Genomic DNA, 22,377 nt, shown 5'->3' on the forward strand with positions numbered 1-22,377 from the left:
TTACTTACTGATCATTATTCCTATATACTAGGAGTAAGGCTAACTTATTCAACCGCCGTTGGATTAAATCACCAACCGCCATGTGTCTCTCGGGTTTTACCCAAAAGATTTAAAAGGGTTTCCGTTAAACCTTTAAATATTTGACCTTGTGCCTTTATACCGCCTTCCATTCATCTTCTACACCGAGAAAACTAAGAATATCTTCACTCTTTCTAAAATCTTGCTCTCTTTAGCAAAAACTCTTCCATGGCTTCATCTTCAAATGTTCTTCAACCCGCTGTGAAGCTCCAATCAACAACACGTTCTGGGGAACGAGAGTTCGTTCCAAACCCTAACACTGAAGAAATACGCGCAATCTACGCTTCCCAGGTAATCATACCTTTTGATCTTTCTGGAAAAACTCTTGCCTTTATGGGTCCGTTACCGAGTGAAAGTATCCAATCTGTGAATAAATTCTTCCCTGCTTATTATAAGACTAGACCATTAGTTAGCAAAGTTAAGATAGATGAAGACGGTCGTTCTCCTTTAGGCAAATCTGCTAATGTTGAGAAAACTTCAACTGCAACCCCTTTAGCTTTAGCCAAAATTAGGTTAAACTATATGACCAATTCTGTAAAAGTTTTTAGGTCAATCCCTTTAGCCAAAGATCCTGACTTGTATTATGCTTGGCTAGAAAAGGTAGAGAAACAAAAAGGATCTTTTGGAAATCGTTAGGGATATACGATTTGATCCAACTGTCAAAAACAGGTTTAGAATACAACCAACCCATGTTAGTAGCAGCGGTTCATTTCTGGGATGCTTCTCACAATACCTTCCATCTTCCCTGTGGAATGGTTACCCCCACGCTTTTTGATGTGGCTGCTATTACGGGACTTCGACCAACTGGCGAAACCTTTGATCCCAATGACATGGATAATGACACTATAGGTTTCAACGATTCGCAAGTTACTTACACGGCATTCATCCAGAAACACCATATTACCACCGAAGCGACAGTATCTGACGAAGAGCATATTGCTTTTCTAGCATTATGGCTCTCACGGTGCGCCTTCTGCTCAAGATCTATCCAGGTTGCAAAGAGGTACCTTTGCATGGCTAATCAGTTGCATGCTGGTAGAAAACTCAACCTCAGCCAACTACTTCTAGGGTCTCTTTACGAAAACCTTAGTGAAGCTGCGAATCTTACCAAGAATTTCAAATCTGGCAGTTTACTTTATGCTGGTCCTTTTTGGTTATTGCAACTGTGGCTCAATGCCACATTCGAAACTTATCTTCCTTTTCGAGGAGATGTCAATGAGGAAGATAGCACAATCAAAAATCGAACTATAGAAGGGACCAGGTTAGCTTACCTAACTCCAAAAGAGGAAATGGGAAAGCTTCATGAACATTTCTTGGCGTATTCAATGATGTTTGCTCGGCGTGATCAGTTCGATCCTTCCATGGCCCCATTTGTACACAGAATAATAGGTCCTGAATGGTTTACTCGAAAATTTCCACCAACATCTCAAGATCAGCAAACTGAATCCATGGAAATTTGGGAAGCCTTTCTGACTCCAAGATTATTTTCCCACCGTCTTCGACCATCAAAGGGTCAATGTATCCTCATGTGTTATCAACCAAATTTGGTCTCGAGGCAGTTTGGGCTAACTCAAATAACACCCAAGTGCTTATATGAGAAAAGGAACCATATGTGTTTCCACACTTTGTATTTGACTGAAGAAGAATGTGAACAAAAAATCGACAAATACGTTGACGTCACCAATCTTTCTCCTATTCCTTTTGAACCTTCTTTTTACTCTACACCAGATTTCCATCAATGGTGGACAGAGTATTATAGCTCTCAAATTTTTGATGCTGATAGCCTTGCTCAAGAACTAACCGCAGCTTTCACTGATGTGCAGGAGAACTTCAAAAAAGGTACTTCAACTCATATTAAAGAAATCCAAGCTTTTCAAAAATTCTTTGAAACTATCTATAGGCCTGATGATCTTAGTCGGACCGTTCGTGAGGCTGCAGTCACTTTGCGCGAAAAGTTTTCCACCAAACTAAATAAATTGAAATTGCCCTCGTATGTTCGACCAGAACTACGTTATGAAGTGGCTTTCAAACTTCATCCTCCAAAATTCCCTCCACTACCAAGTGCTGATTTTGGTGTGGCTCTAAGTCCTCCTTTCCCAGACTGGTTCGTGTGTGGGAATGCTCTCAAAATTCTTCAAGAGAGTGCCAAAAAACGCGCTGAACGAGTGGTTCCGACTAAGCATACCTTGGATACTTTCAAAGGACATCTTCATATAGATCTTAAACACGTTCGTGTCCTGACTCCAATACCTGAAGGTTTGGATTAAGGCAATCTTTTTCGACTGACTTTTCTTTTCTTTTACTGATATACTGATTTCAGTCTCAACTACAGCTGTTGCACGAAGGAGGAAGATTAAAGAAGCTTCTGCCCCAAAAGAGTCTGAGACATCTAAAAGCGACAAACCAAACGAAAGTGATTCGATCGTCACGGACAAGAAGCCCACGGTAAATACTTATCTCATACTCTAAATCTTGTACAATTCTGTGATTGGTACTCATCTTTCTCATCTTTCACTTGCCAGAGCTCGAAACCCCCAACGGGTTCGAAGCGTAAAGCTTCTTCGACCAATGCCTCAGATGGTGAAGACAAATCTCCTCCTCAAACTAGACAAGGACAGAAAAAGAAACACAAAGCTGTTACCCCTTCAAGAAAAGGGAAAAAGGCAAGTCCTTCAAAAGCTGCTTCTCCTGGCAATAAGGCGTCTTCTGAAGAGTCTCCTTTGAAGACTGCCAGCAATGCTCTTGTTTTGGAAAGTCATAACTCAAGCCCAGACAATAATCCACCCAAGGTATCTTGCGTTTGTCTTACATATTATCTTGTAATTTTAACTAACTAATTGCACTGGCATTTTACCTTGTTATTGCAGGATGATGCTGGCACTGCTACTTCTGGTTTCAAAGACCCTGGCCTCACCATTGATGTTGATAAACTTTATGGTAATTGTTAAATTTCAACTTTCGTCAATTAAAACTTTCGAAGGCTTAACCTCATGATTATCTTGGCTTCGTTCGAAACAGATACTTCTCAAGCTAGAACCCATGTTCTCTCACCAGTCTTCGAAGACGTTAGGCCAATTGCCACTATATTGCCTAATGAGCCAATCGAAGAAAGCCAATCTACTGACGAATCCCCACCTACTCATCAAGGCAAAGATTTGGAAGAGGATCATCCATTCTCCGGCAGCGACAATGTGAACCAGCAATCTCATGGCAACGAAGATTCTGCATCGGAAAAAGATGCCATGGAGGAGATTTCTCAACCAGAAAAACCAATTTCTCAGGGAACTTCGACTCCCGATGTAAAAACTATTCCTGAGACAACTTCGACGCCTGCTCCTACGAAGCCTACTTCTTCGGAGCTTGAACAACTTAAACAAACTGATCCTCTTGGGTTCCTAAGGGCTATCATGAATGTGAATACTTCTTCACTTTCGGAGCCTGATGTTTCTCCAGCTGTAACTGCAGATTCTAGTGACAAGGAAGATACTCCTAATCTTCTTCGACAGATAAAAGAGAGATTCTTTGGGGTCAATCTTGTAGATGTTCTCAACCGGGACCCTGTTAAAAGCTACAACTTAAATCAACTTTTAAAGAAAGTAGATTTGCTTCAAGTTTCCCCAGAAGTCTCAGAGATGATTGTTCTGCTAGGCTCTCTCCTTGAACAACTCCAAGCTGACATTCTTCGAAAGCAAAACGTCGAGAAAGAATTATCTGAGATAGTGGCCTCTCATGACTCTTCATGGAATTCTGCTGTGGAAGCCACAAAACAAGGTGAAGCCCTCAAGCTTAAACATTCGGCGAATCAAAAAGCCATTGATGAATATGAGAAGAAAATCAGCTCCTGGAAACAAGAAATAAAAATGCTCGAGGGCAAGATAAAGGAAGCTGAAAGTAGCCAAGCAGCCCTCCAAGAATCTAACCAACAAGATTTGCTCGAAGTGGTGCAGTCAGGAATCAAACATTTCGAGACTGCACAGAAGTTAGTGCCAGAGATCGAAAAGTTGAAGAAACAAAGGGCACTAATTGAACTTCGAATGTCCTCATGGGAAACTCAATATCTGAAGATCAAAAGGGATCTCCCTGAGGACTTTAGCTAGATGTCTTCAATCTTGTTTCATTTGTTGGATTTTTATTTTGTAATCGAGACATATAATATTTGTACGCCTGACTCCCATTTCTATCTATAATATTTGCTTGCACTAATTTTAACAAATCTTTCAATTTTCTGCCAAATATATCTTTAGATTTCCTACAGTGCTTTTATTAAATACAACATGTAGAACCTGAACATCCTTCGCAGCACTCTTGCCTCTAGACTTGACGTTTCCACTTCTTCTAGCCATAATCATTATTAAAAGTGACGTCACTTTCTCCAAAACGTCGGTTTTCAGACGTGCGTGCATCAGTTTAATGATTACTTTTCAACTTCCAAGGGCGGGAAACGGCGGAGGCCATAACTTCTTACTTTGAAAAACGAACCGCAGTCTAATCACTCATTAAAAATGTAAAACCAACCTTCAGTATTCTCCTTCTATATAAAGGGTTCCATATCACTTTTATTTCTTCATTCAAGTATTTCTTCCCCAAACCAAAACACAGAAAAAAGAGAAAACACAACTCTTTCCTCTCAAACACCATTTTTCCCTGAAATGGCTGGAATTCTTTCCTTTAACGATCTCAAAGCTCTCATCAAGGGTGAGTTCAGACTTGATGAGGATGAACTCCTTCGTCATTTCATTAACATTGAAAATCTCTTTGCTAATCAGGAACTGAACTTCTACTTTGAGGAAGTCCTGGAGGGTGCCATCTACCCTAATATGGTGGCAGAGTTTTGGATGAATGCGTCTTTACGCATGGACCCTGAAGGTAGAGCCACCATTGATTCATCCGTTCGACATGCTCACCTTAGCATTACCCCCACCACTATTGCCAATCTCATAAGATGCAATAACACCGGAGCAACTTTTGATGATAATGTTCTCAGCATGACTACTCATATCATGTTGAGAACACTCATGGATAGTGATCGCTACAGCGCACAAACCATCAGGATTTGGCACCAAATGCTCGTAGGCAACTTTCAACCTCGGGTGATTGATGAGAATAACATCATGGTTGAAGATCTGGAGTTTATTCTCTGTGGTATTCGGGGAAGAAAGATTAACATACCTTTGATGATCTTCAAAGGTCTTGTCAAAGCTGTTGCTATCGGCGTGGACCGTCGAGAAAGTGTAACTTGTCTTCCATACGGGAGACTCCTTAGTTACATTTTTCTCAAGAAAGGCGTAGTGAGAAGAATGCGTGATTCTGGGGCTAGGGACATGTTCGAAGCTGAACCTGTTCCTGTGCTATCTCTGGACAGTCTAGACGCCAGAATTAACTAGCGAGTCTAGGTTTAATCTTTTTATATGTCTATGCCTTCCTCTCTTTTTTGTAATCTCAGATCCTATTTCTGGATCTTTTTGTAATGAAATGTATTTCCATGCTTGCAATGAAAAGAATATTTTGGTGTTTTGATTTTTCTTTCCATAATTCTTTCTGATTCTAAAGCCATTTTGATCAATGTGAAGTATATTTTGACACATGCCTGACCATTTTGGCTTTTCGTAGTACTTTGAGTGTCTACGTCTTTGCAATCTTTACTTCATGCATGCTAGGTTTATATCTCTTCAAGTATTTCCCGTTCACTCTTAAGATCCTGCGATCTTCTGCTAACTCTTCTATTTCGTAGGCATTGTTCGAGAATACTTTTAAGATTCGAAAGGGTCCTTCCCAATGTGGGGACCATTTACCAAGTGCCTGATTCTTTCGATCTATAGGTAGAATAACTTTCCAAACTAGATCATTATTAACAAAAGTTTTACCTTTCACCTTTTTGTTATATGCTCTGGACACTCTTTCCTTTTGCCTCTTTATCATTTCCAATGCTCGAAGCCTGTCTTCGTCCAAATCTACTAACTCGTTCATCATTAATTCCCAGTATACGTTGGGAGGAATGTCTGCTTGCCTTTGTATTCTTACTGATTGCAAACATATCTCAATTGGAAGTACTGCGTCATGTCCAAACGTTAACTGAAAAGGAGTTGTATTTGTGGCTTCTTTTGGAGACGTTCGACAAGCCCAAAGTGCCTGATCTAAAGTCTTATGCCAATTCTTGGGTTTCTTTCCTACATGTTTCTTAATAAGGCCAATTATTACTTTATTTGCTGCTTCAACTTGGCCATTTGCTTGAGCATAATAAGGTGTAGAAGTAAATAACTTGAAACCTATTTCTCTGGCAAAGTCTTGCATTTTTCGTCCAGTAAAGACTGATCCCTGATCCGTTGTTATGCTTTCTGGGATTCCAAACCTATATATAATATGTTTTTGAATAAACTCAATCACAGCCTCTTGATCCACATTTGCCAGCGGTATTGCTTCGACCCATTTTGTGAAATAGTCTATTCCCACCAAAATGTATCTTTGACCTTTAGAGGACTTGGGGTGAATTTCTCCAATCAAATCTAGTGCCCATCCCCTAAAAGGCCATGGTTTTACTATCGTACTTAGTTCGTTTGCTGGGGCGTGTTGGATACCTGCGTGTTCTTGGCATTCTTGGCACCCTTTTGCAAATTCTATGCAATCTTTTAACATCGAAGGCCAATACATCCCATATCGAAACAAAAGCCATTTCATTTTGTGCCCTGCTTGATGTGCACCACATGCCCCACTATGTACGTTCGACAGAGCCAAGTATGCTTCTGCTTCTCCCAAGCATTTTAACAATACCCCTTCAGGAGTTTTCTTGAACAATTCATTTCCCATCAGATAATATGACAGGGCTCTATACTTGATTTTTCTGTCTGTATCCGTCGAAGGATTTTTCAGATAGTTAATAATTGGACTCCTCCAATCTGTGTCTGTTAATGAATCTATATTCAGTACCTCGAATTGTTCTTTGTTGGCATAACCCAATCGTGAGTTCTCCAGATCACTTGGCGAAAGTTTAGTAAACATTGCTCTTCCTCTTACTTCAATCAATTCTTCCAACTTTTCTTTTGATACTTTATATCCTGAGGCTAATTGTGCCAAGTCGTTTGCTTCCTGGTTATTCACTCTTGATACGTGTTTTAATTCCACATATTCAAATTTCTTGAGTAGCCTATTTGCAATAACAAAATACATGATCAAATTCTCTTTGATGCACTTGTACTCTTTTGTCAATTGCTTGATGACCAATTCGGAGTCTCCTTTAATTTCGACTCTGGTTGCCCCCAATTCTAACAAAGCCTCAAGTCCAGCAATCAATGCTTCATATTCAGCTTCATTATTGGAGCATAATGGACCTTCAATTTTATACTTGAGCTTTGTTGGAATTCCATCAGGAGAAATTATCAATATTCCAACACCAGTACCCTCTCTATGTGTTGAACCATCGAAATATAACTTCCAAGGTTTCAAATCCACATAATGCTGATGATTCTCAACCACCGCATGGTCAACAATGAAATCTGACACAATTTGACCTTTCATTGCCTTGAGAGGCTGAAATATTAATGAATATTCAGTAAGGGCTAAAGCCCACTTGCCAATCCGACTGTGTAGTATTGGCTTAGATAACATGTGTTTAATAACATCACAATGAGATGAAACGTAGACGTCAACTGGCTTTATATAATACTTAAGTTTGATACAAGAGAAATACAAACAAAGGCAGAGTTTTTCTATATCAGTATATCTAGTCTCTGCATCATTGAGTACTCTACTTAAGTAATAAATGGCTCTTTCGATGCCGTTCTCATCTTCTTGGGCTAACATGCTGCCTATTGTTTTATCTGATGCTGAGATATACAAGCGCATGTGCTTCTTCCCATTCGGGGGAATGAGAATTAGTGGACACGTCAAGTATTGCTTTATTTGATCGAAAGCTTCTTGATGTTCTGCACTCCATTCGAACTTTCCTTGCTTAAGCCGTAATAGGGGCGAGAAAGCTTGGGTGCGTCCACTTAAGTTAGAGATAAATCTTCTCAAGAAATTTATCTTACCCAATAAAGACTGCAATTCTTTCTTCGTGGATGGAGACTTGGTTTCCATAATGGCTTTTGTCTTGTTTTGGTTGATTTCTATCCCTTTTTTGTGGACTACGAAACCCAAGAAATCACCTGCCTGCACAAAGAAAGCACATTTAAGGGGATTCATCTTCAAGCCATATTTCCTCATTCTTTCGAATGATTGGCTTAGATGATCGAGATGACTCATACCCGAGGTAGATTTTACCACGATGTCATCTATATACACTTGCATGAATGTTTCTATAAAGTCATGAAATATAGAATTCATTGCTCTTTGATAAGTTTCCCCAGCGTTTTTCAAACCAAAAGGCATCACAATCCATTCGTAAGTGCCTATTGCTCCTGGGCAACGAAATGCTGTCTTGGATACATTATCTTCTGCTATAAAAATTTGATTGTATCCTGAATATCCATCTAACATGCTCAAATACTCAAAACCTGCGGCTGAGTCTACTAGCATTTCTGCTACAGGCATAGGATACTCATCTTTAGGAGTAGCTGCATTAAGGTCACGAAAGTCTATGCATACTCTTATTGAGCCATTCTTTTTAATTACAGGTACTATATTAGCAATCCACTCGACATACCTTGTAGTTCGGATAAATTTGCAACGCAAGAGTCTTTCGACTTCTGTCTTAATCTTCGAGTGAATCTCTGGCGCGAATCTTCTGGGAGTTTGCTTTATTGGCTTCTTCCCTTCTTTTATTGGTAATTTCAATTCGACTAAGTCTCTTCCGAGACCAGGCATCTCATCATAATCCCAAGCAAAACAATCTCTGTTGTCTTTCAACATTTTGATGATCGTTGCTTTCAACTCAGGTTCTAGTTTCGCGCTGATATATGTTATTCTCTTTTGATCATTGTCTCCAAGATTTACTTCTTTAAGAGGATCTTGGGCCAACATCTTTATGTTTGATGCCATTGGGTCTTTCTCGAATCCCAAAGGTTCTTCGTCGTATATTGCATCTAACTTCTGACTTGGTTTTTCTCTTATGATTTCTTCAACTGGAGCCGTGTCTTCAGGGAATTCGAAACTCGTACGTATCTCCAATTCTGTTGTTCCTTCCTTGATAGGAACTGTATCTATCTTTGTACTCGATAGTTCGGCTTCGAGAGCCGCCTTTCTTTTGTTCTCGGCCACATAGGCCGAAATCTTTTCGAAGAACACAGACTCAGACATTATTACCGTCATCATCCCAGCCTGTTGGCCGTACCGTCTGATAATTCTCCAATGGTGCTGGATCTGGTGGACCATCCATGATCTCTCTATCCCATTGGAATCCATTTGGATGCAAAGTCAAATAGTACAATGCATTTCTATTTGGAGCATACATCTCTTCAGCAGCATGACAAGGACCTATGTTTGCCAGATTCCTATCGAAGTTGGTTCTATTTACTTGGTTGACTTCAGCCATGTAGTAACTCTGGTCACCTTCGATATTCTCCACTATACCATCTTCTCTCCAAATCGTCACCCTCTGATGCATTGTTGAGGGTACAGCTGCTACACCATGAATCCATTCTCTACCAAGCAAAAGGTTGTAGTTTGCTTTTGCTGGTATAACCATAAACATGGTTGGCCTCGTAACTGAGCCCACTGTTAAGTTGACTTGAACAACTCCCAGTGTTTGTCCTATTTTTCCTTCATAATTAGATAAGACCATGTTATGTGGCCTTATATCTGTATCGAACATACCAATTCTTTTCAGCATATATTGAGGCATTAGATTCACTGCTGCTCCTCCATCAACTAAGACTTTATTAATACCAACATTCTCAATCTTCGCCCTGATGTAAAGTGGCTTCAAGTGGTTTCGCATACCCTCATCTGGTCTTTCGAAGAAAGCATTCTGTTCTTCTACTGCACCATTATTCAGCACATAGTAACACACAGGTCTGTGTTTTGTCATTTCTTCGATATCAGCCTCTTCGCAGTCTTCTACTTCAACTTCCTGGTTAAACTCGTGAGGGAGTACAGATACTACATTACAATTAAGATTTATGGATGACACCCCATCGGAATCAAAATCATTTGTCATTCTATCCTCTTCTTTCCAGGAATTTGAACGCATCTTCTCTTCTTCATCTAAGAGTTTCTCAGCTTCGAACAACCTGCGTTCCACCGGAGGTTTGTTTAACTTTGCCCCCTGGTATGAGACTTGGTTGCTACTAGATTCTCCAACTTCTCTTGGCCTGTATTCCTTCTGAGACTTTTTTATCCTCTGATGCCTTCTCCACTGGGATCGAGACATAGGATTTTTTCCCTTATAATTCTCCAATCGATTCGCCTCTCGATTTGGTCTTTGAAATTGTTTCCTATATGCCATTGCAGTTCTTCCTCCTTGGTCCCAGCTTCGCCATTTGTTGGTTCTTGCATCAGCTTGTATCCACCTATCCCTGGGTGCATTCGCAGGGACTTTAAAAGTCACTCTTCGAGCTCTAGGGTGTGGACTATCAGGCCTCTTTGTCGGAGTCCATATGTCGAAACCATAAAGGTTAGGACGCAACCCCTGAGTTTCCCTACTCATATGGCAGTATATGCGTTCGAATGATCGTGCGAGTCTTTCATCATAGACTGCCCCACATCTGGGACACAGAGCAACTTCAGTGTTTCCTTTGTGGCATCTGACCAAAAATCCTACCAAGCTTTCATCCATCTTTGGATATAGTTGTAGCAGGGGATTTGGCTCTCTTCCTGGATGTTCCCATCTTTCGCGCCGAGCCCTCTCGAAGTTGGCTTCGACTCTTCGATTCAGCATGATCGAGCACCTTGGACACATCCATTGCTTACCACCGCTTCTCTCGTGACATTTCCAAAGATATTCTTTGAGGCTTTCAGTTTTTTGTGGAGCTTCGATGTCCCCATTTTGCCTTGTTAACCAAGTCTCTAATTCGCCAAACTCAGACACTGGGCGTCTGGCACTGACCATGTTAACTGCTACTGAAGGAACTTCAGAGATTTGTATTTTCTGGAGTTTCATCCTGAGGTCTTCAGTGGCCTCGCTGCTTTCTTCCTTCGAGGCTTCAGTTATCTCTGCCTTGGAAGATTCTTCAACATCAGTATTGAAGATTATGTCACCATTTAGGCTTTCAGTAGCCTGCTTTCCATTGAACTTTGATTTAGTTTCTAGAACTTCGGCTTCAGACGCCTCCACCATGTTGATATCTTCTACCTCACAGAGGCTAGCGTCAGCAATGTTCAGAGGATTTGAATCTACCCTCATTTGATTCTTGGCTTTGTCAGCAAACTTCAACCTTTCATCATTGAGAGCATTTTGAATTAGATCCCTGAAAAGAAAACATTGAGAAGTTTTATGGCCTAAAAAACCATGATATTTACAAAAACCTCTTTTCTTCCGTTGTTCCAACGGAGGAATTTTGGAATTTGGGGGTAGTATCATTTGGCCATCTTTTACCAGTAAATCAAATATTTCATCACATTTGGTAATGTCAAACGTATAAGTTTTCTTAGAGAACCTATCATTCTTATCATTTTCTACTGGGTTTTTTCCATTTGCTGGATTTAACAATTTGCAAGCATAAGGTGGCGCTTCTTTTAATTCAGCCAAGTCTATTTCGACTTCTTCAGGGCTATATGAGTCATTGAAAGACTCCTCATCAACATTCTCGGCTTCGACGTACGCCACTCTTTCTTTCTTATAGCTTTTATTTGCCCTAGCTTTCTCTGCCTTCAGGCGTTCGACCTGTCGAACCCTATCTGCTAATTGGGCCATGTCCCTGAGGTATTGGGTATCTAGTTTCTTTCTTATTGAATAATCCAAACCACCCGCAGCCATTTCGACGAGTTCATGTTCCGGAACCGTTGTAAAACATCTAGATTTCAACAGGCGGAACCTATTTAAGTAGTCATCAATTGTCTCTGCGAATTTTCTTTTAACACTGGCCAATTCCTTCAGACTTATCTTAGTTTGACCCATGTAGAATTGCTCGTGGAACAACCTTTCTAAGTATGCCCATGCGTCTATCGAATTTGGTGGCAAAGTAGTGAACCAAATAAACGCATTTTTTGTCAGCGAACTAGGAAAATATTTAATCCTTAGATCTTCGTTTCCCGCTAAGTCTCCTGCTTCTGTTAAATATCTAGCAATATGTTCCACAGTTGACTCATTAGTTTCGCCAGAAAATTTTGTGAATTTAGGAACCTTAGTTCCCCTAGGCAATTCTGTTTGCATGATATAATCTGATATAGGGGATGTATAATTTGGACGTCTGAGTCCAGTACTAAGGCCATTATTGGCCATGACCCTTTCTATCATGGCAGTTAAATTATTTTCTGTGGCCAGATTTTCTCTTCTAACTCTTTGGACAATCTCATCTGGATGATCGTCCCTGCCCAAAATCCTCAATCTGGGTCGTTCTTCCTCCATTTCTTGTCGAAAGGGGACGGTCCTTTGACTTGAATCCTCCAAGTTAATTACCGGAGTCTTTTCGAACGACTCCGTCCTTCGTGAGGGGCCTGTATCCCTAGGAACCGTCCTAGGTGGGGGAACCATATCTTGCACACGTTCCAAAATAGGCCTCTCTTCTTGGTTCACAGGCTGCTTGTCTTTCCTTTTAGGCGGTGGTACTCCCATGAATTCTGCCATTCGATTCATTTGCGATGATATCTTTTGGAAAATTTCCACGTTTTCTCTATTTGTCGTAGTAACATTTGCCATTAGTGGGTTCAAGACTGAAGTTAGTTCTCTGGCCAAAACCCCCACCATATCATGGTTGCTTGCATCCATTTCTTGTCGAAATGCTGCTTGGTTATTTGTGGTAAAGTGAGGCATCTGGGTAGGGAAACCAGTGTTATGTGCACTTCGACCCACTGAACTAACATTTGGTGAAAATGCCGCATTGTTAGTTGGGGGATATATATGTCCTGCCCCTCGTACGCCTGTTCCATGTGGGTATGGCATTCCGTATGGATTATTTGGTCTCCATTCGAAAGCGGAGTTTGTACCTTGACCAAATAAATTGTTTGCAGCATTTGTCGAGGCAAACAATACGTCCTCTGCACTTGTGGATGAGGGTGCGGTTGTCGACACTGAAACTGGAACAGTCCCTGAGGGTGCTGTATTATTTTCAGGCATAGTCTGGGAATTATCTGTAGGTCTCGATCCATTTGGACCCGTTGCATCTCGTGCTTCTTGAGTAGAAGTCGAATTTGCCGCTCCTGATCCCGAACCTTGTGGGGGATCTTGATTACCCCCTGTACTGGCCGTAACAGCCATTTTCTTGTTGTACCTTCGTTTGGGAATCGGTTGTGCACTGTCTTTTAATTTACCGTTCCTAAGGTTCATACAAGGTCTTGATATTGTCTAGACAAAAACAAAACAATTGATTAAAACAATCCGCGTGACACTGTCCCACTGGGCGTGCCAATTTGTTTACGGTGATTTCCGGTAAACAACCGCTAGTCTTCCAAACTATAATAAATATGATTTGGTTACTTGCAGGATCGACTAGATTGATCCTAGGACACATAGTCAAGAAGATTGTTATCAATGTTCATTTGAATCATATTCGTAATTTGTCCTCTTCAATGAGTATTGTTCGATTCAAGAATCTTGGTAATTGCTTCGTTATATGTAATTATAACTTCGACAAGAAAGATAAATAACATAACATATGAAACTTAAAGATTGTTAAAACATAAAGAATCTTAAACTGCAGAAACGTTAAAGACTTTAAAAGTAAATGATCATGAAAGTAAATTCGGAAGTAAAATAAAGATACAGGAATGTAAATGACAAGAAATAAATGAAATGCAGTAATTCAGAAATGTATTCGAAAATGAAATACAATACACATGTATTAAAATGGTGGTGTCATACGTATATTTTCTCAGCGAGCTCTTTCTCGTAACACTTGATACTTGAGTAAATATGTGAGTGATTTGTACAAAATGAACACACGGAATCCTAACATTAAAACTCCTATTTATACTAGTTTCGACCTTAACGGTCCTACACTAATCTGCTGCCACGTTTCTCATCAGAACTTCCAGCGAAGCCATCTGTATTTGAACGGTTACGAAACCGTATTCGAATTTCAAATCTTCCCGCCTGAGTCCATCTTCGACGCGTGGCAGTGTAAAAACACTATGAAAACACGCTAAGTAGTAACACTTAAATATATACTTTATAAATTTTGTCTAAGTCCCGAAGACATATGCTTTCATTAGTCTTTCAGTGTTCACTATCTTCAACGAACTTAGAAGTCTGTATCTTCGAGGCATGACCATCAGTAGCCATCTTTCCTTCGATTCTCAACTCTTTCGAAGGACAATATAAAACGAAATCTTCAGCTAACAGTTATCAAATAAGAAGAAAGAGCAAAATATTAGAGAGCAAAGAATATAATTTTGTATTGTCTTGTTCTCGAGTATAATTCTACCATATAACATAGATCCTATTTATAAGACACAAATGGTGTGATACACAATTAAGATAAATGATTATACTCCATCTTGCCTCATTTATAAGAAAAAGTTATTTTTTAAATACATTGAATAAATATATATATTTATCAAGTGAATTTTTTCTTATAATATAGATGGGACCAGAGGTGATATTTAGTAAGGAGACAATGTTATGAGAGAAAGTTATTCATGATTATTTAAAACAAGGTCTCTTTTTGGCTTTATACCACCGGTTTAGTCCGGTTCGGGGGCGAGTTCTGGCATCAAGTGGTTCCATCTCCCTCCCGATCGCAGTTGCGGGGGATCGAACCGTGGTTCGACCTACCAAGTCCAACGCCAATCCACTGGACCAATAAAACAAGGTCTCTTTATTAGCAATTAATACAATTTTAAATTTTTTTATGCAAAATAAACGGGTTTTAGAGCCACTTATTGGTATGAAAGAGAGACCGCACCCCGCATTACAAGCAATGCCAGACATCTCTCTTCTTTCTCTGAGCAAATACGAAGGAAGTGTCATTTGCACATTTTAAAGAGAAATTTTTTTTCTTTTTTTATAGAAGGATGCCTCCTGCTTTAAACTATGGTGAACTGTGTAAGTGGCGAAGGAAAACACGCATAGCATCATTCATTATAAAAAATGCGAAGTACAGAACAATAGAAACGGCAAATTGTTTCATTTCTAAGCCTCAACATTGTGTAAGTCGAAGGTGAGTGTTTCTGAAATAGTAGATATCACGTCAGGTGTCGTGGATTACACTTCTTCTAATTAATGAGGACAAGTTTCTTTAAGAAATTAATTAAACATTGAATAATTATATATGATTTAACATTCATGGTTAATACTTTTGTGGGGGCAAGAGCCCCCAACCCTCATAACATAGATCCGCCTCTGGATCTATGGAATAGTTTGACGTTATAACTCGCGATAGACTTTTCCCCTCCCTCATTCTCTTCATTTCAAATTCTCAACTCTCAAACTCTCTCAACCTCAAATATCAAACTTCAAATTTCTTTCTCCCGAGTTCAGTTACGTTGTCAACATCAAGTATCAACACATTCCATCAAGCTGAAATCTTTATTTAATCGGTTAATTTTTGACATTTTAAATTATTTTAAAGTATTTGTGAAATCGAATTAGAATTTGATATTTAGGTGTAGAAAAGATTGGATAGATTTAGAAATATAGTTTAGAGACAATGTATGTGTTGTTTGAGGTTTAAAATGGACGATCAAGTCACAAAAATGGAGTTTTTGGGTGATTGAACAATGGAGTTACATCATTGTTGTGTTTCTGAGCTTCAGTAGCTTCCGTAAATGCATCTACGAAAGAGATACACGTTAGGGCATTCCGTAGATGCCTGTGAGTTTTTTTATGATGTATGTTACTTATGTTAATTTGGTGATGTATTATACATTATGACCGACATTATTTATACAATGTATTTTTTTTGTTTACCTACTATTGTGTTTAAAATGCATTACTTTAATTTTACATTTATGTAACCAAAATTTAGTTTTGGAATGAAATGAATATGACTTGAAATATAGCAGACTGTTTCGTAAGTGCATCTACGGAACACTTTGTTTTCACCACGTTCCGTAGATGCATCTACAGAAGGCTTGCTGAACATAAATCACTTGATTTAAACTATACTATACTGTTTTTTTAATGCTTCCGTAGATGCATCTACGGAAAGAAACACATTTTTTTGTAAAATAGAAGTGCTTCTGGATGTACATCTACGGAATCAGGGGGCAAAATTGAAATTTTGCGTGGTGTCTAAGAGATCTATGGAGTGTATTGAGAAATCGTCTATGTCTTCTCTTCTTTTTTTTTTTTTAAATTCCACCAGTGTCATTGAAAAAAGTGCAAAATGCCGTTAGCCAACAATTCGGCAGGTATATATTTAATTTATAAACTTTTACGTCTTAAAACTTAATATATCTAAAGCATATGTTAAGAACAACTTCCAAATTGTAACAACCCATCCCAAAAAACAAATGCTCCTTAAAAATGCAGGGCATCCTGATGTTTGGCAGGCTGACAAGTATGCTTGCCACCAGCAAGTACCTGACGAAATTAACCTTAAGTTGTAATTTCAATACATCAAAAAAGACACAAAATAGCAAAAAAAAAAACCAAGGAAGAAAAACATGCACATTTTCAATTCAGAAGGTGTGTCCACTTACCTTGTACATACTTCTAACAGTCTCTGGATTATTGCTGTGGCTTTTTCTACATCAAGTTTCCATCTTGTCTGAAATGCCATACAATATACTTTGGTGGAAGCTGGAAACAAATTCCTGTTTGTTGAATTTGTTAGTTATTTTCTTTGTGACTTTGGTGCTTTGTTGGGAACTGAGGTTGGGAAAAACAAATAAGCTATTAATATTTTGGTTAAAAATGCTAATGAACAAGTGCACATTTATCATATTACATATTCAACTTTTTAATTCTTCTGCGCATTATATCTGAAAAGTAGTTTCTTCCTTGCTCTGGAACGATCTAATAAATCATGTTTAATATAGAACTAGATATAAAAACCCCTGTTTTGTACAGGAAAATGAAATATTGAATACTCAATCAAAATTACCATTGGGGGAAAAAATAACAATGTCATTTGAGTGGGAAACTATATCCAAAAGACTGATGTGTGGTAAATGGTAACCTTCTCAAGAAATTTAGAGTATGCTAGGTTAAACTTACAAAAGAAACGGTTTTAAGTTGTGTATAAAAGTGATTTATTTCTTAAAGATTTAACATAAAGAATACCAGTTAGTCTCCTCAAATCTTCAATGCTAGTTAGTCTCCTCAAATCTTCAATGCTATGCTATCTCCAATATCCATAAGAGATCTGCCTCCAACCAAAGCTCTGAGACCATATGACAAAGGGTTTCTGAAAATCAAAACAAATATATTCATACAACAAAGAACACCAAAGATGAGCCCTCGCCACAACATGTGGAAAAGATGGATAAGATATTCATTTGATGTTTGACTGTATCGCTCTTATTAAATATGCCTGCAAGTGTAGGTTGGGCTGGCTTGAGTTGATCACCAAATAAACAACATCAATAAATATATGATTCATAGGAATTAGTAATCAAATCCATCAATTTGATAGAGCATACACATCTAGAGCATTTCTAATTTCTAGAATTTTAGCACCGATTAGAAGAGGGCCAGAAGAACACATGGTCAACCAGCAACGAAATCAATACGTTGACAACATGTACCCCTTGAATTACCACAACAACCAAGTCTTATCCCACTAAGCGAGGTCGGCTACATAGATGAACTTCTGTCATAATATTCTATCCAAGAGCTTGTTTCCATCCAATTCGTTAATATCGAGATCTTTCTTAATAATTTTTCTTATAATTTTCCTAAGTCTTCCTCTATCTCTAGTTGTTTGACTCCTCTCCATATAATCTACTCTCCTTACAACAAAATCTATTGGTCTTCTCTCTACATGCACAAACCACTTAAACCTATTTTCCACCATTTTTTCTACTATAGGTACCCCAACACACTCTCATATTATCATATTTCTATCTCACCCCGTCTAATCTTACCACACATCCAACGCAACATCCCCATCTCTGATACACTTACTTTATTCTCGTCGCAGAAATAAATATTACTCCCTCCGTCGTAAAATGTTGGAGACAACTTTTTCAACAAACAATAAATAAGGTAACGCAATACCCCTAATTAATTCAATTTTTTTCAACAAACAATAAATAAGGTAATTTACGTACACAAACTTTTTTTTTTTGGCAAGACAACTTTGCCAATAAATTCAATGGTAGTTTGGGTACAATAAATGGTGGACAAGATAACTTTAGTGCTTTAAAGAAATGAACTAATTTCCTTGGTGGGAGCGATTTAGTTAAAAAAAATCTTTATTTTGGGACAAAGGGAATACATAAATTTATTATATAGAACTAAATGAAGAGGAGTTCGACGAAACAATTGGAGTAGCTGCCGTGCAAATCAGCCGCTTGCAGATACAAGCAGATACAATCTAAAGCTACCTACAATAGATTTGCAACAGTTCTAACCCTTCCTTGAACCCGAGCTATGACGAACACTCTATTAGCATTAGGTTACTCTTTTATATAAAACTAAGAAATATTATGCGGTAACATTATGCAGCACCGTGTTGGCAACATTATATTTCTCAAAGTAAGAGAAATCTAAGAATCTTTTTAAAGAGAGAACAAAGCACAGCTATAGAGGGATAAGATGTCCTCCAAAACAGAAAATGAATAATACTCAGAGTACCAGGGAAGAACAAGAATGCTGTAAAGCTGCTCAATCTCTATGCATATATGAAAAGGTTGACTCCTTTGAAACAGACATTGATAAAAAAAACCAGAGAGATCATTAACACAATCTTATCTGTCCCATAAAAAATATGGAGGGAGAGATGCACACTTAGAATGTGTTAACTCTTGATATCCAATCAAGAGAATCCGCCGCATAGTAGAACATATTCACTTTGCACACCGAAATATCTAAATATCTTCCTTCTCCGTTGCTTATAAATACCAAATATCTAAATATGGCACAAATGCATAAAACAGTCATCATCATATATTACCATTATCAAAAAAATTCAAAACCCACGACAAAACAAAAATAAATAAATAACAAATGCAATGTAGAACAAAAGAATAAAAAAATGAACAGTTTGATCTTGAAAGGCTTACCCTTAAAATCAAAGGCTCTTTGTTCAACTAGCAAACCAAGTCAAGAGTAGGTTTCTTCAGCTGTTGATGGTAACCCACATGCCTGGAGATCAAGCATATGAAATCTTCATCTTTCAAATAATACGAGCTTGAAATCAAGCTTAACAATGGAAGTCTCGACCACGAGAATTCTGGTATCAACAAAGTGTCAACTGTTTTGAGAAGTTTCCTCATTATTTTTTATTACTAATTGCTGCATCTGTATGTGGATGCAGCTTTTCAACCAATGTTGTATAAGTTATTTCTTCCATGGGTGCTTCTGTATTAGACATAGGATCGCATAGAAGAGTTTCTTCGAGCTCTTTTTCCTTGCAATATCCTTTTTGCAATACATTATAAGTAACAGTATCTGGTGATATTCCATTTCTTATCATCTCATTTAAAAGCTTATTCGCTTCTGTTGTATTTCCTAATTTACAATAACCACCAATCATAATAGTGTAGGTAATTTTATTAGGATGTATACATTTTGAAGTCATTTCTAGTAAGATGTTCTGCACTTCATCCATCTGACCTAACTTACAGTAACCACCAATTAGAGCAGTATAACAAAAGACATTTGGCATCAATCCTTCATTTCTCATCTCTTCAAAGAAGTCCTTTGCTTCCTCAACACGGCCAATACGGCACATTCCATGTATTATAGAAGAATATGTGGCAATTGTAGGAAGAATGTCTTTACTTTTCATAGTATCGCGGAGTTTGAAGGCTTCCATAAAATTCCCAGCTTTACTATGAGCTGCAATAAGTATGTTATAAACAACAGAACTAAGTTCTACTTCCTTATAAACTAACTTGTTGAAAAAGCTCACGGCATTATCAATCCTATCAGCATTACAATATCCTTCCAACATTAGTGCATATGTATAGATATTTGGAACCACGCCATGTTCTACTGCTTCTTGCAAAACCTTATCAACATCATCTATTTTACCCTTATCAGCTAACCCTTTCATTAGGAAATTGTAGGTATAAGTATCTGGTTTGAATCCTTGCTTCACCATCTCTTCCTTCAGCTTGAAAGCTTTCTCAATTTTACCTGATTTACAACAGCCAAATATAAGTGTGTTGTATGAAATCCCATCCAGTACCAAGCCTTTCCCCATCATTTCTTTGACAACTGCAAAGACTTCTTCCATGTCCCCCCTTAGACAAAGTCCATGGAGAAGCCCATTTGAGGCCGCTGTATTTGCTGCAATCCCTTTATCAGCTAGTCTAAACCAAAGATCAATTGCCTCCAAATGTTTTCCACATTTACAAAGTCCACAAACCAACAAAGTTAGCAAGCTATCATTAACCTTAATATTCCTCCACAATAACTCCTTTACAATTTTCAAAGCCGAATCAAACTTGTAACTATTGCATAACAAGTGAATCACATAAGAACATGCATCCTCATTAACAGATAAACCATTCGATAACAAGTACCCTAACACTTGCTCAGCTTGCTCCATTTGATCACTCCTACAAAACCCCTGCAAAAGAGTATTAAAAGTAACAGCATTTGGCTTCAACCCCTTCAACATCATGTCATCCCTAATCCTCAACGCCTCATTCATATTCCCTTTCCTACAATACCCATCAATAAGTGCATTAAAAACAAACTCATTAGGACAAAATCCCTTGCTATACATTTCCACCAAAACCGAATTCGCCTCATCGAATTTCTCAGACTTCATGAAACCATTAACAAGAATCCCATAAGTAACTAAATTCGGGCTCACTTTGTTCTCAACCATCTTTTCTTTAAACCTAAAAGCTTCTTCTAACCTTCCATTCTTACACAACCCGTCAATCAAACTATTATAAGTAACCACATTCGGCAAAACACCTTGCTCCTCCATTCTAAAAAACAAACCAACAGCATCATCAATCTTTCCACCTTTACTAAACGCATTAATCGCAGTCGCGTACGTGTAAACGTCAAGCGTAACACCACTACGACAAACAGCCTCAAAAACTCTATAACTCTTGTGAAGCTCATTCGATTTCACCAACGAACTCAACAAAAAATTACAGGTTTTAAGCGAAGGAAAAACACCATTGCTCGTAAACAGTGTAAAAATATCAAAAGCCCAATGAAAACCTAAATGCTGAAACTGCGAACACAAAATATGAAGCAACAAATCCAATTCACCGTGACTGTGACTTCCTTCCGTTAACCTATTCAGTTCAAGAAACGACGAAGCGATTTCGCTAAGCCTATCGTTCACATTACCTAACGGCGTGTAAACGTTTCCGTCGATTAAACGCTTCAACATGAATCTAGCGCGGGGTAAAAACCTAGAAGATAGAAGCAAACGGATTAAGAGACAATAAGAACGAACCGTGAAGCGGAACTTGAATTGGTTAGAAGCGAAACGGAAGAAATCGAGTGTGGTTTTGAGGTTGAAAGAGGAATGGTGAATGAAGAACAAGCGGTCGAATTCGTGAGAGGTTAAATGAGGTAGAATCGATTTGCATTTGGAAGAATCTAGAGTTTTGTGTGAGAGGATGGAAGGTAGGGAAGTTAGTGAAGTGTTGGTGGAATCTGGCGGCGGCGGCGGTGGTGGTGGTGGAGGGAAGTGGCGGCGGTGGTAGCGAGGGATGGTGGAGGTGATCCAGGTTAGAGGACGAGTGAAGATTAAGGGAGGTTTAGTGGTGATGTGTTTGGCGAAATCCATAGCGAAATGCATAGCATTGGTTTGTGAAATGAAATGGAAACGGTTATTGTTGGTTTGAGTTTGGTGTTGTTGAAGCCATTGGTTGGTTTTGTGATTGTGAGGGTGTGAACGTGGCACGGTTTAGGGAAGAAAGTGGTTAGGTTGAGGAATTGAAGTGTTCCGAAGGGAAAGACGCAGACTCCGAAGGTGGGGAGGACTGGGTGGTGGGAGTGACCCAGGTGTGAGAGAGCGTTGGGGGAGGTGGGTGGGGTGAAATTGAAATGTGGGCTGGGTATGGATTCGGACAAGTTTAACCCGGGTAGAATATTGGGAGGGTGTGCAAGATTCTCTCTTGTGAGTTTGGATTGGGAACCCTTGTTTTTGCTAATACACTTCTTGTTTAGTCTATAATAACTGGACT

General features: G+C 38.8%; 2 protein-coding genes across 5 annotated transcripts; one reads left to right on the plus strand and one right to left on the minus strand.

Moving 5' to 3' along the window:
* The first annotated feature begins 815 nt into the window (after positions 1 to 815).
* LOC131624458 (uncharacterized) lies at positions 816 to 3,413 on the plus strand. Of its 2 annotated transcripts, XM_058895393.1 has the most exons (3): positions 816 to 2,523; positions 2,601 to 2,867; positions 2,946 to 3,413. In XM_058895393.1, exon 1 carries the CDS (start codon positions 831 to 833, stop codon positions 2,343 to 2,345), a length of 1,515 nt encoding a protein of 504 aa, XP_058751376.1. In that variant the 5' UTR covers positions 816 to 830; the 3' UTR covers positions 2,346 to 2,523; positions 2,601 to 2,867; positions 2,946 to 3,413. The 2 variants fall into 2 exon arrangements, with proteins under 2 accessions (XP_058751376.1, XP_058751375.1); XM_058895392.1 differs by having other exon boundaries at positions 2,601 to 3,413.
* A 12,374-nt stretch (positions 3,414 to 15,787) lies between these two features.
* LOC131624472 (pentatricopeptide repeat-containing protein At4g19440, chloroplastic-like) lies at positions 15,788 to 22,216 on the minus strand. 3 transcript variants are annotated; one of them, XM_058895412.1, is made up of 4 exons: positions 19,276 to 22,216; positions 17,333 to 17,456; positions 16,750 to 16,863; positions 15,788 to 16,630 (listed from the first exon to the last, which is right to left on the minus strand). In XM_058895412.1, the coding sequence occupies exon 1, from the start codon at positions 21,987 to 21,989 to the stop codon at positions 19,488 to 19,490; it is 2,502 nt and encodes an 833-aa protein (XP_058751395.1). In that variant the 5' UTR covers positions 21,990 to 22,216; the 3' UTR covers positions 15,788 to 16,630; positions 16,750 to 16,863; positions 17,333 to 17,456; positions 19,276 to 19,487. The 3 variants fall into 3 exon arrangements, with proteins under 3 accessions (XP_058751395.1, XP_058751394.1, XP_058751396.1); XM_058895411.1 differs by having other exon boundaries at positions 15,789 to 16,630; positions 16,750 to 16,918; XM_058895413.1 differs by lacking the exons at positions 15,788 to 16,630; positions 16,750 to 16,863; positions 17,333 to 17,456 and adding an exon at positions 17,467 to 19,121.
* Between the last annotated feature and the right edge of the window lie 161 nt (positions 22,217 to 22,377).

Source organism: Vicia villosa, unplaced genomic scaffold (assembly GCF_029867415.1).
Source record: "Vicia villosa cultivar HV-30 ecotype Madison, WI unplaced genomic scaffold, Vvil1.0 ctg.000131F_1_1_1, whole genome shotgun sequence".
Lineage (NCBI taxonomy): Eukaryota > Viridiplantae > Streptophyta > Magnoliopsida > Fabales > Fabaceae > Vicia > Vicia villosa.

What these genes read in the sequence shown, in the direction of transcription:
- LOC131624458 (XM_058895392.1), top strand. Translation starts at nt 831, where the DNA reads ATGGTTACCCCCACGCTTTTTGATGTGGCTGCTATTACGGGACTTCGA.
- LOC131624472 (XM_058895412.1), bottom strand. Translation starts at nt 21,989, where the DNA reads ATGCATTTCGCTATGGATTTCGCCAAACACATCACCACTAAACCTCCC.